The sequence below is a fragment of the Schistocerca serialis genome, chromosome 4 (genome assembly GCF_023864345.2).
Source record: "Schistocerca serialis cubense isolate TAMUIC-IGC-003099 chromosome 4, iqSchSeri2.2, whole genome shotgun sequence".
Classification (NCBI taxonomy): domain Eukaryota; kingdom Metazoa; phylum Arthropoda; class Insecta; order Orthoptera; family Acrididae; genus Schistocerca; species Schistocerca serialis.
Window position 1 is genome coordinate 2,215,590 of NC_064641.1, and position 13,084 is coordinate 2,228,673.

General features: G+C 45.9%; 1 protein-coding gene across 1 annotated transcript in view; it reads left to right on the plus strand.

Annotated features, from left to right (window-relative positions):
• Positions 1-13,084, plus strand: part of LOC126473635 (dipeptidase 1-like) — a 1,495,347-nt gene that overhangs the window by 1,429,200 nt on the left and 53,063 nt on the right. Inside the window, exon 12 of the mRNA XM_050100820.1 lies at positions 5,072-5,147. Coding sequence (XP_049956777.1) covers positions 5,072-5,147 — 76 coding nt within the window. The remainder of the gene's footprint in view (positions 1-5,071; positions 5,148-13,084) is intronic.

Consider the following 13,084-nt stretch of genomic DNA (forward strand, 5'->3'; position numbering starts at 1 on the left):
AGTGAAACAGTTCTTAGCTTATTCCATGTACTCCTCATAAAAATGAGAAGTTTCTCTTGAATAACAAAACCAAAAATTTTTCTTGCACCAGACACAGCTGAGAAAGGAAAAATTGATGCAGTCAGGCACTTCGCATTAACCACTAGTTTCATTCTAGACAGAACTGAGATGGAATCAGAAAGGGGCCCGGGCGTTGTTCTGCATATTTCGCTACATACCAAGTATGCTTGATCAAATTCGTAAAGCGTGGAGAAGAAAACTGATAATGCCAAAATTACTGGAGATTAAGAATACTGTTCCGTTGATAAACATGAAATAAGAGAGAGGTATCGGAAATGACGTTTCTGATAATTTCCTGAAAAATGCTTTCCGCTGTCGAATCCTTTATCAATAGGATGAATAGCACAGTAGTTCCAGGCGGAATCCACATTACATATACAGATTTTTCTTCATCCTCCACAAAAACAGAGTGTCGTTATGTCCACATCATGAATCCAGCAAAAGTAACGAATTAGTTTCTGCAGCTGGTAGGAATACGTTTAGAACGAAATGTTGAAATTTATTCTTTCCCATTTTTCCAGATTTTGATACGCCGATTACAAGATTTTTGTTTTTAGTCCTAATTTGCCTTGCGGTTCTTGAAGACAGATATACAGCTGCAGAAATATTAAGCCACTCATACTTGTCACTGGCATTCGTTGATTGGGCAACTGAAACCTTCGTTTTTACCCCTAAATGATAAAGTGCGGTGTGCAATCAGTTCTTTCACGAAACCTGACTTGATCAGCGTTATAAACAGCAGTTGTGGGGATAACAGCAGGTTTCCCCGAATTGCTCTTCAACAGTGTGAAGCAAGAAATTGTTTAAAATATCAAAGTAGGCCTGTACTGTGATAGTGCCACGCGAAAAAATAAGGGGTGCAAGCCCTCTCAACAACACCACCGCCTCCGAATTTTACGCCTGACACTACACACGTTGGCATATGACGTTCACCGGGCGTTCCCCATACCCACACCCTGCCATCGGATCGCCATATTGTGTACCGTGATTCGACAATGCACACAACGTTTTTCCACTGTTCAATCGTCTAATGTTTACGCTCCTTACACCAAGCGAGACGTCGTTTGGCATTTACCGGCATGATGTGTGTCTTATGAACAGCCGCTCGACCATGAAATCCAAGTATTCTCACCTCCCGCCTGTCATAGTACTTGCAGGGGATCCTGATGCAGTTTGCACTTCCTGTGTGATGGTCTGGATAGATGTCTGCCTCTTACAAAATTCAAATGGCTCTGAGCACTATGGGACTCAACTGCTGAGGTTATTAGTCCCCTAGAACTTAGAACTAGTTAAACCTAACTAACCTAAGGACATCACAAACATCCATGCCCCAGGCAGGATTCGAACCTGCGACCGTAGCGGTCTTGCGGTTGCAGACTGCAGCGCCTTTAACCGCACGGCCACTTCGGCCGGCTGCCTCTTACACATTATGACCTTCTTCAACTGTCGGCGGTCACTGTCAGCCAACAGACGAGATCGGCCTGTAAGCTTTTGTGATGTACGTGCCCCTTCACGTTTCCACTTCACTATCACATCGGAAACAGTGGACCTAGGGATGTTTAGGAGTGTGGAAATCTCGCGTGCAGACGTATGACACAAGTGACACCCGATCACCTGACCACGTTCGAAGTCTGTGAGTTCCGCAGAGCACCCCCTTCCGCTCTCTCACGATGTCTGATGACCACTCAGGTCGCTGGTATGGAGTACCTGGCAGTAGCAGGCAGCACAATGCACCTAATATGTTTTTGGAGGTGTCCGAATACTTTTGATCACATGGTGTATATTCCACAAAAAAACCAAATGCTAGACGTTTGCTGTATCATAATACGTATTTACATAATAACAGTTCCTTAGAACCACGACACCCGGTTTTGTTTTGTATATAGTTACTCATATATTCATTCAAAGTTCATGATGCAGAGGTAATCTCTCAATGAAAACACAGAAATAATTTTTCTAAGAAGAGTCACTAAATTTATTAATTTATTCTTTAAGCCTCCTAGCACCGTGACTTCTGATGAAAAGAGTTTTGGGTTAAGAAATACACATTCAGTTGCCGGCGAGTGTGGCCGAGCGGTTCTAGGCGCTTCAGTCTGGAACCGCGCGACCGTTACGGTCGCAGATTCGAATCCTGCCTCGGGCATGGATGTGTGTGATGTCCTTAGGTTAGTTCGGTTTAAGTACTTTCAGTTGCATTTTAAAGACTGTGGTTTCATCGTCAGGTGCAGGCTGATGAAATTAAATGATTTTTGAGAGGAAGAATAAATTAATTAACTCACAGTGAAGTATGACAGTAAATTATACGGAACATTGTCACAAAACTTGTGGTTTTCTGAAAACGTAAATAAAATGTTTAAAAGCAGCCGTTTGAAGAGAATGTGTGATTCGACAACTCGTAACAACATTTAATGTGGCTACAGGGTCACTAACAACAGGTGACGTATTGAGAACGCTATACGATACAGCGATTATCTCTCTGAAACAGATCAACAACAGAAAAATAGAAAAAAACTTGGTTATCTGCAGGTGTTAAGCTGTGTAATGTATATCAGAAATAAAAGCAGCAGCGCCAAATAACTGATACCGTTATGTGCTCAACTCTATAGCTACCTTGTTTTCCAAGTTGGTGTTGTTTGCTAATTTTAAACACAGCGTAAACGTATGAAATTTCAGGAACCATTTGTATACAGTATTAGCCACAAAACGTAAATTAGAGTGAAATTTAACGCTTAATCGTTACCACTGTTGCGTACCGAAATAGCTTCAAACCAAAATTAATATTAACACCACAGCGTGCTATCACTTCATTATGCTCTTCGAACATAATAACAAACAATGCTCCACTGAAGTTAGCACATAAAGTGCTGAAACGTTTTTCGATAAAGCAAAAACAAACAAACGATATTTTGCGTGAAAAGGAATTTCTCTCCAGCGTTATCATTCAATTGTCGTGGTGCAGGAGTATACCTGTGTAACTATAACAAAGACAACAGATACAGCACAGACCTACCCAACCATAACGTACTTCGATACATTGTTTGAGAATATTTAAGTAAAGCTGTGTCCCTCCCCAAACAATATCCTTAGTCATCATTTTCCTCACTCGGTGAACACTAAAAAGCTGTAATAAATCAACATAAATAAGTAGCAATGTAACAATTATCCCACCTTCCACATACAAAAACGAGGGAGTACTTTTCAAATCCGCTACAAAACGCGCAATGATACTCTCAGGTACAACCACTATGAAAAATCCACAACAGTTGACAACTTGAACAGCACAGAGACAGACTAAATTACAGCCAAAGCAGTTTCCTCTTACTTCACACAGAAGCGAAAACGAAGAACCTTAATTAACCCTATTACAACAACCTGAAATACGATGAAACGTTTTCCAGTGCCGATCTGGTACACAGATTTCATCTGACAGGAAGTAACAGTTGCACAATGAAAGATTCATTCTCGAATTTGAAGTACCTTTGCAGAAAATAAAACTTTCTTAAAATACGGCAAATCACGTAAATGAATTCATTAGCCACTGCGTTATTCAGTGTAGCCTTAACAGTATTCACGTCTTAGAGCAGAGAAGAGTACGTACAGACCACAGAGGTATTCAGAATATTAACATTTAGAAATAAACAAGTTTAAAAGGCAAGAAATAATATTTTACTGTGTAAATTATCCTTGCCTGAAGTTGTACACTTGACATTACAATCAACAGGTGATTTTTGTACATATTTTTATTTTATTTATAATTATATCAATAAACTACTTTTTATGTACGTAATATGACAAGCGAGAATTACAACAGTCAAACAATGACGACATGACGTTAAAATGTGAGGAAGCTTCAACGTAGCTAGAAATACTTCATGAATTGTAATAAAATACTCCTATCTGTGACAAGGCGAACGTCAATCTATCTATATTTTACGATTTCTGCTGCCCCTCATTAACATCGAATATAGTTTTAAGCGTCAGGAAGTCTTTTCTGAAGGTATTTGTCTGGAAGATAGTCTTGACCGGAACCGAAACGTATAGGATAAACAGTTTGGACAAGAGGTGAATAGAAGCATTGCAAATATGAAGCTACCTAAAAATGCCGACGATTAGATGGGTAGTTCATATAGCTAATGAGGAGGTAATGAATGGAACCTGGAACACTTGCCTAAAATAAGGGTTCGTTTGGTAGGACACATTCTGAGACGTCAATGGATCACGAATTTAGTATTAGAGGGGAGTGTGGACGGTACAAGTCGTAGAGGCTGACGGATGGGTGAATACAGTAAGAAGCAGGTTCAAAAAGACGTAGGTTGCGGTAGATGTCCGGGAAGAGGGTTGCACAGGATAGAGCAGTATGGAGAGCTGCATCAAACCAATCTTGAAGACGCCAACACACAAAAATAACAACAATGCCCCTGAGTAGTCAATACCTCACGCATCTGCAATTATGCCTTTCCAAAGCTGCACTTGTAGGAAAGACTATAATCGCAGGTGCCGCTAGTAACTTTTTATTTTCAGATTCACATACAAGTGATTAGCAGCTTGTAATACCAGACGCAAATTCTTCGGATCAGGGTTCAATCCTTTGGTAGTGTCAGGAAATCTTTCTGTCACTTACCATTCCGTGCTATAGTAATGCGGAAGTAGCCAAGTTGCATCACATTTTGCGACCCATGCTAAACTGCAGGTCATCATATAACTCATCGTATAATCATGTTGAAAGGCCATATGTTGTTCAACAGAACCACGCCTAACAAAGTACTGCGGTCTTCAAACCACCTTCCAAGTGAGCACAGCTGTTGCGTGAGTTACTGATGTGGCTTGGGCGAACTTGTGTTAGCACTGTGTCGAATTGTTGTAAAAAGTATTATAATTTGGAAGATTTTCTAGTTGTTTAAATGGTGCAGCTAAATTAATTATGTGTCCTGATCGGTTAATGTGTGATGAGTTGTTGTGGTTGTGTGACACATTTAATATGTTAGTCTAAAACGTGATTTTATTTTTTCAGCGCACATCAACCACATCCGCGCCGTAGCGGGTGTCAACCACGTGGGGTTGGGTGCCGGCTACGACGGCATCAACCTGTGAGTGCATCAACATTTTTCTCTATTGTTATACTTTGATGTAAGTATAGCGAGATTTTATTTGTTGGGAACGAAAACTTTACATAAAAATTGCGGGGGATTTTTGACCACTTAATGCGGCTGTTACAAATTTTTCACTCATTGTTTGCTTGTGTCTTTGATATACACTGGTTTGCACTACGGCAAACAGTCTGCCACCGGAATTATTACTGTTAGATCAGGTAGACATCAGGTAAAATGGGCCGGCCGTGGTGCCCGAGCGGTTCTAGGCGCTTCAGTCTGGAACCGCGCGACCACTACGGTCGCAGGTTCGAATCCTGCCTCGGGCATGGATGTGTGTGATGTCCTTAGGTTAGTTAGGTTTAAGTAGTTCTAAGTTCTAGGGGACTGATGACCTCAGATGTTAAGTCCCATAGTGCTCAGAGCCATTTGAACCATCAGGTAAAATGTTATGCAACAGGTACCGAAAATACGAATTTATGAATAAGGGTCATCCTCTCCCTCGCGGCAAAACATTTTTCATTTCAATTTGTTATAAAGTGCGTAATTTCTGTAACACTTCCGAACTTTACAGAAGCTCTCCTGCGAACCTTGCAGAACTAGAACTCCTGAAAGAAAGGATATTGCGGAGACATGGATTAGCCACAGCCTGGGGGATGTTTCCAGAATGAGATTTTCACTCTGCAGCGGAGTGTGCGCTGATATGAAACTTCCTGGCAGAGCTTCCGTAAAGTTTGGAAGGTAGGAGACGAGGTACTGGCAGAAGTAAAGCTGTGAGTACCGCGCGTGAGTCGTGCTTCGGTAGCTCAGTTGGACAGTCTGCGTTCGGCAGGGCAGCAGTGCGCACCGCGCTCGGCCGTCCACGCCGCTGCGCGCGCGGAGTGTTTTGTTTACTTCCTCGTCACAGCGCTTCTCAGTCGAACAAGCTGTAATGGCCAACTCTTACAGGAAGAACACTCTTAAGTTCACCTTCTCAAACGAATACGCACGACCCAAAGCACTGGCCGTCGAACGCTTCCTACGCGAAGACGTGAAGATCCCGCGTGACGAACTCGTCGGCATACACCTATCGATCATTAGCAGCGTCGTTTATGTTAAGATGACTTCCGACGCTGCCTGCAACGAGATCATTCAAAGGACGCGACATGGACTAAAATTTCGGCACTCTGACGGAAACGTCGGGCCTGTGGATGTCGACCATGCAGGACTTGGCCTTCGGACGATCCGTGTATTCGAACTGCCTTTCGAGGTGGCTGAAGATGAAGTCATCGCGGCGCTAAGTCCGTTCGGAAAAGTCCAGAGCCACGTAGCCGAGACATGGGCACAGTTTACGACGTATCCGGTGCTTAATGGTGTGAGACAAGTCCGAATCGATCTCAAACGGCACGTTCCATCGTACATTTCTATCGGCGGCTGCCGTGCGGTGGTCGTTTACGACGGACAACCTCGAACATGTTCCGGTTGTGGCCAAGAAGGCCACATCCGTAATGAATGCCTGCAACGCCGCATCACACAACTAAGGCCCGACGATACGAACACCGACAGAACCACGACCACCCTTCCAGTCACCTATGCGGCGACACTGCACGTCCAGCCCTCACAAGACGCCGTTCACGAGCTTCTCTCTGGTCCGATACACCCGGAGGCGTCCCAGCACCTTGACACCGGCGATGCCGCCCGTGAACATGTCCAACAGCCGGACACACCCACGCTAGAAGATCACAAGGATAGCAGTGAGAGTGTTCTGGAGAATGACGACCGCATCATAGCACCCGCGGCTTTTGTACCGGAACGACGTGAATCTCTTCCTTCCTCAGACACCGAAACTCATTGCCGAAAGCAGAAGTCGCCCAAACGACAAAAAAAAAACGCCGCAAGACATCAGAATCGACCATTGAGCCCCCTCCGCAGGACGAAGAAATGCCACATCACTCCGACGGAGAACACGATAACACTTTCTCCTCTGCCACGGAGACGCGTCATCCACAAGACGGTGAACCGTCCGACAGAGATCGTGCGCAAGCCCCGCGCCCAGAAGCCATGGAACATAGCACGCCTGTTGTCACCGACGCCATTGAGCCGACTCGGCCAGCGCTGCCACCTCTCGCCGATGTCAAACCTGTCGGACACCTTTCCTGGGCGGATGACACGGATTTCCCACCTCCATCTGATGCGGAAATGAGACCTGTTTCTCCGTTCGACCAAAACTAAAATGGGGGAAGTTTCTACGGCGAATCCTGCGACTTCTATGGACTTCCAGCATCCACAACAACAATCTTCACCAGCTACGACCCTATCAACAGCACGGATCTCCCATCAGGCGTACCGAATAGCTACTATCAATACTAATAATGTCGGCTCCCATGCTAAACTTCAACTGCTCCGTGACACGCTAAGAGCAGCGGACATCGACATCGCCCTGTTACAAGAACTGAGGACAGCGACTTGGACTGGGTGTTATGGATGTGAGACGTACACCGCCCCTGCAGCTATGGAACACACAGGCGCAGCCATCCTCCTCCGAGAAGGAATTGCTTTTTCCGATGTCGCATACCTCCCAACAGCGCGAGGGGTGGCCATAACAGTTGAAGTACTCAAAATCATAAATCTCTACGCCCCATCGGGCACTGATAAACGGAGGGATCGCTCTCAGTTCTACGCAGAAGATATCACGCCTTTATTCCTCGGTCGATACGATCATCTCATCGTAGGTGGAGATTTCAACTGTGTTCTCGAGCGCACAGACCAATACCCCCATTTCACCACATGTCCCGAACTTCGCTTCCTCGTCCGCCGCCTTCGTCTCCTCGACACTTGGCGAGTGATACACGGCGACCGCCCGGGGTATACACACATCACGAGCCACTCCGCCAGCCGACTTGATAGAATATACATCTCTAACGCTCTAAAATCAGTACTCCTCGACGCGGAACGTTGGCCGTCTGCCTTTTCGGATCATGACATCTATATCTGTACCATGAACCTACGTCGACAATCTATATGGCGCAGTGCAGGACCCTGGAAACTCAATGTCGCGCTACTGCGGGACCCTGAATGTCGACAACAGGTCACCGACACGTGGCACACCTGTGTTCAACGCATTATGCGTTACGAGACCACACTGCAGTGGTGGTTGCTGTGCGCCAAACCGGCCATCCGACGCACATTGACACACTATGGCAGAGCAAAAGCCAGGTGGAATCACCATACAACTGATTTCTACTATAGCGCTCTACGTGAACTCATGGATCATCCTCCATCCCCGGATCGCCTCAAAGAAGCTCAACGCATCAAGGCAAAGATTCTATCCTTGACCAGATGCCGTCTAGAGGGAGCCATTGTACGAGCCCGCAGCCAAGACAGGATTCATGGTGAAGAACCTTCTATGCATCATATTGTTCAAAATGTTCGTCGACGCCGACAGGCTTTAATGACAACTTTAGACTTACCTGATGGACGACGGCTGACTTCGCAAGCTACCATTGCGGATGCATTCACAACGCACTATAGACTTTTCTATCAAGAAGTACCTGCCGGTGCAGAGGCCATTGCTGAGGTTGCCCATGAGACACTTGGTACTCTAAACGCAGCAGCTGCAACCCTCCTGACTGCTGGAGTGACCACCGACGACGTCCAGGGCGCTGTGGCCAAAGGGTCTCTGAATCGATCTCCCGGCCCGGACGGTTTACCTCTCGAATTTTACAGAACCTTCCAAGATTTGATGATGCCACGATGGAGGGACATGTACTGGGAACTTTTGTCCGGCGCGGCGAACCCGCCACCAATGTTCATGGAAGGCTTACTTGTACCAGTCCCGAAACCCGCAGGAGGAACACGACTCGACAGTTATCGGCCGATCACGTTACTCAATTCGGACTTCAAGATTTTCACACGCCTTCTGGCAGTGCGACTCAAACATGTATTACGGGACATTGTCTCCCACGAACAAATATCCTTAGGCGGCGATCGTAATATACAGACGGCCCTCAGTGAATATCGAGATGTGATCGCTGTGGCAACACACTCGCGACTGCCAGGCGCTTTAATCTCCATCGACTTCAAACAAGCGTTTGACCGCGTAAATCATGCATTCCTCAACGCAGTGATGGACCGAATGGCAATTCCCCCGACGTTCACGCAAGTGATTATGCGGCTCCTTCGTGGAGCAACGTCCAGACTTCTCGTCAACGGCAGACTTACAGAACCTATACGGATTGAACGCTCAGTACGGCAGGGTTGCCCTTTGTCGACGGTACTTTATGCCATTGCGATGGAACCACTCATTTGCGGATTACGGCGACGTTTGACAGGTATTCCACTCCGGGATCGTATGTTCCGCTGCCGAGCTTACGCGGACGACTTGGCCCTCGTCGTACGTTCAGCGGCTGAAGTACAAGCTGCGATGCAGTGGATTACCCGTTACAGTGCAGGGGCAGGGAGCGCTATGAACGTGGCAAAATCATGCGCCATGAAGATCGGCCGCGGCCTTCCCGCAGACAGCGTAGCTCCATTTCAACTGGTAGACACCATTCGTTGTCTCGGATTGGTGTACACGCGAGACATTCGCCGCACCTCGGCGATCAATTTTCGTGCGCTGCTGCAACGCATCCGGGCCAACATACAAAATCACATACTACGCCCGCTGAATATGTGCCAGAGAGTCACCTTCGTCAATACCCATCTGGCAGCTCGGATACCCCATATAGCGCAGTTTCTGCCCATCACTGCGACAATGGCGGCCAGGTTACAGGCGGCATTCGGCTATTTCATTTGTTCTGGACACATCTTCAAAGTCCAGTATGAAGCTCTCACCTTACCGAAGCGGGACGGTGGCCTCGATCTGGTTAATGTGAGAGCCAGGACAACGGCACTTTACACCAATACTATGATCCGGTTATGGAAAAGCCAAAATGCTAGTTTTACTGGAATGTTGACCACCGAGCTCGCGCCTGTTTCGAGACGCCCACCGACGTCTTTGGCGCACATCCCACCTCCGATGTCACATATCGGCCGTTTCTTTTTGGAGTACAGCTACATATGCACCGAGCTCCCCAGGACCAGGAAGACGACCACCCGCGACATCTACCGCCTTCTCCGAAAGTCTCCACCCCGCAACCCCGTCGAAACTCGTCACCCCCAGGTTTCATGGCCTACATTTTGGAAAACGATCCACCAACCATATCACACCACTGACACCACCTCTATGTGGTACCTTCTCGTCAACGGCAAGTATACTACAAGACAGAAACTGCATCGCATCGCACTGGTGGACTCACCCCTGTGCCTCAAGTGCAATGTCGAAGATACAGATTTACATCGTTTTGAGTGTGGGCCAGCAGCAGCTGTCTGGACCCTCGTACAGAGGGTTGTGGCTTTCTACCTCCGAGTACCACCACATCACGTTTCTCCCACTATGATGATATATCCCGACACGACCTACTTTCCATCGGCTAAGTAGCACGCCATCACATGGATCAGTGGCATGGCTGTCGACTACCTCTTCCGAGACGACATCGTCGATCCGGCGGACTTTTGGACACGCCTCCAAGTGTATCACCACACCCTTCGCCGGCATCGACACTATCGGGCCACTTTCGCGAACTATTTACAGAGCGTTTTCACGAACCCGCCTCAAAGCTGGAATCTCAACGAACCGTGCCAGCCAAGGCTGGACGATCCCACGTTCCCCTTCAATGGTCAATGATAGAATGCATTTTGTTCTGCTGGCGCGCCAAAGTGGAGCATGGCGCGAAAAGTATTCCTATTTTATTTCAGTTCTCTTTCCTCCTCCTCTTCTAAGTTTTTTTTTTCTCCTTACACATTTTCACATTTTATCCCTTTCACACATAGCTCTCTATCTGCAGCCTATTTGTTTTCTTTCTCTTGTGCTCCCAAAAAAAAAAAAAAAAAAAAAAAAAGAAAATACTGCTGATGGTGAGACTGTACACTCATTTATGTTACCAAAAAAAACATACAAATACAAAAGAAGGCCGTTGCGGAAATATAGCTACCTTTTATGTTTTACGTTTTCAAAGGATATTGTGTTATTTATGAAGAACGTCGTCTTTTATTTTCATACCCAAGAGGTTTTTATTTGTTTACTTAAAAAAAATAAAAAAAAACAAACAATAAAAAATTAAAAAAAAATAAATAAAATAAAAAAAATAATAAATAAAAAAAAGTTGGTAGAGCACTTGCCCGCGAAAGGCAAAGGTCCCGAGTTCGAGTCTCGGTCGGGCACACAGTTTTAATCTGCCAGGAAGTTTCATATCAGCGCACACTCCGCTGCAGAGTGAAAATCTCATTCTGGAAACATCCCCCAGGCTGTGGCTAAGCCATGTCTCCGCAATATCCTTTCTTTCAGGAGTGCTAGTTCTGCAAGGTTCGCAGGAGAGCTTCTGTAAAGTTTGGAAGGTAGGAGACGAGGTACTGGCAGAAGTAAAGCTGTGAGTACCGGGCGTGAGTCGTGCTTCGGTAGCTCAGTTGGTAGAGCACTTGCCCGCGAAAGGCAAAGGTCCCGAGTTCGAGTCTCGGTCGGGCACACAGTTTTAATCTGCCAGGAAGTTTCATATCAGCGGACACTCTGCTGCAGAGTGAAAATCTCATTCTCGAGACTTATTTATTTGTTTACTTATTTATTGAACTGTAGCCTGTTACATGAAACGTAAACGTAGGTTGCGTTTATTCTTACACAAATTCTACATTCATATATATACTCCACTAACCACCAAGCGCTGTGTGACGGAGGGCACTATTCGCGCCAAAGTCATATTCCACTTCCCCTCCCCCCAGTTCAACTCAAGGATCGCGCGAGGGAAAAAACACTGTCTGACCGCCTCGGTACGAGCTCTAATTTTCTTTATCTTTGAATGGTGATCATTGCGCTATTTTAAGTTTGGTGGTAATAATATATGCTCTACATCTTTCACGATGTTGGGATTTTGGAATTTAGTGAGCAGCCCCTTCCGTTTAGCGCGTCGTCTATCTTCAAGTGTGTCCCGCTTCAAACTTTCTATGAGATTTGTAACGTTCTCGCGAAGGCTAAATGTACCAGTCACGAATCTTGCCGCTCTTCTTTGGAGCTTTTCAGTCTCTTGAATCAGATCCAACTGGTAAGCGTCCCATACAGCCGAACAATGCTCTAAGGCTGGACTAAATAGCGTATTGTAAGCAATTTCCTTTGTTGAAGGACTGCATCGCTTCAGGATTCTACCAATAAACCGCAATCTAGAGTTCGCCTTACCCGTTAGTTGTGTAATTTGATCGTTCCATTTGAAATCATTTCGAATGGTCACACCTAGTTTCCTGACTGACGCTACCGCTTCCAGAGACTGGATATTTATTTTGTACTCGTACATTAATGGGGATTTTCGTTGTGTTATACGCAGTTACACTTACTAATATTGGGAGGTAAATCCCAGTCATTACACCACGCATTTATTTTCTTCAAATCCTCATTGGTTTGTTCACAATTTTCGTGTGATACTACACTACTGGCCATTAAAATTGCTACACCAACAAGAAATGCAGATTCCTTCGAGAAATATATAATACTAGAACTGACATTTGATTAGATTTTCACACAAATTGGGTGCATAGATCCTGAGAAATCAGTACCCAGAACAATCACCTCTGGCCGTAATAACGGCCTTGATACGCCTGGGCATTGATTCAAACAGAGCTTGGATGGCGTGTACAGGTACAGCTGCCCATGCAGCTTCAACACGATACCACAGTTCATCAAGAGTAGTGACTGGCGTATTGTGACGAGCCAGTTGCTCGGCCACCACTGCCAGACGTTTTCAGTTGGTGAGAGATCTGGAGAATGTGCTGGCCAGGGCAGCAGTCGAACATTTTCTGTATCCAGAAAGGCCCGTACAGGACCTGCAACATGCGGTCGTGCATTATCCTGCTGAAATGTAGGGTTTCGCAGGGAT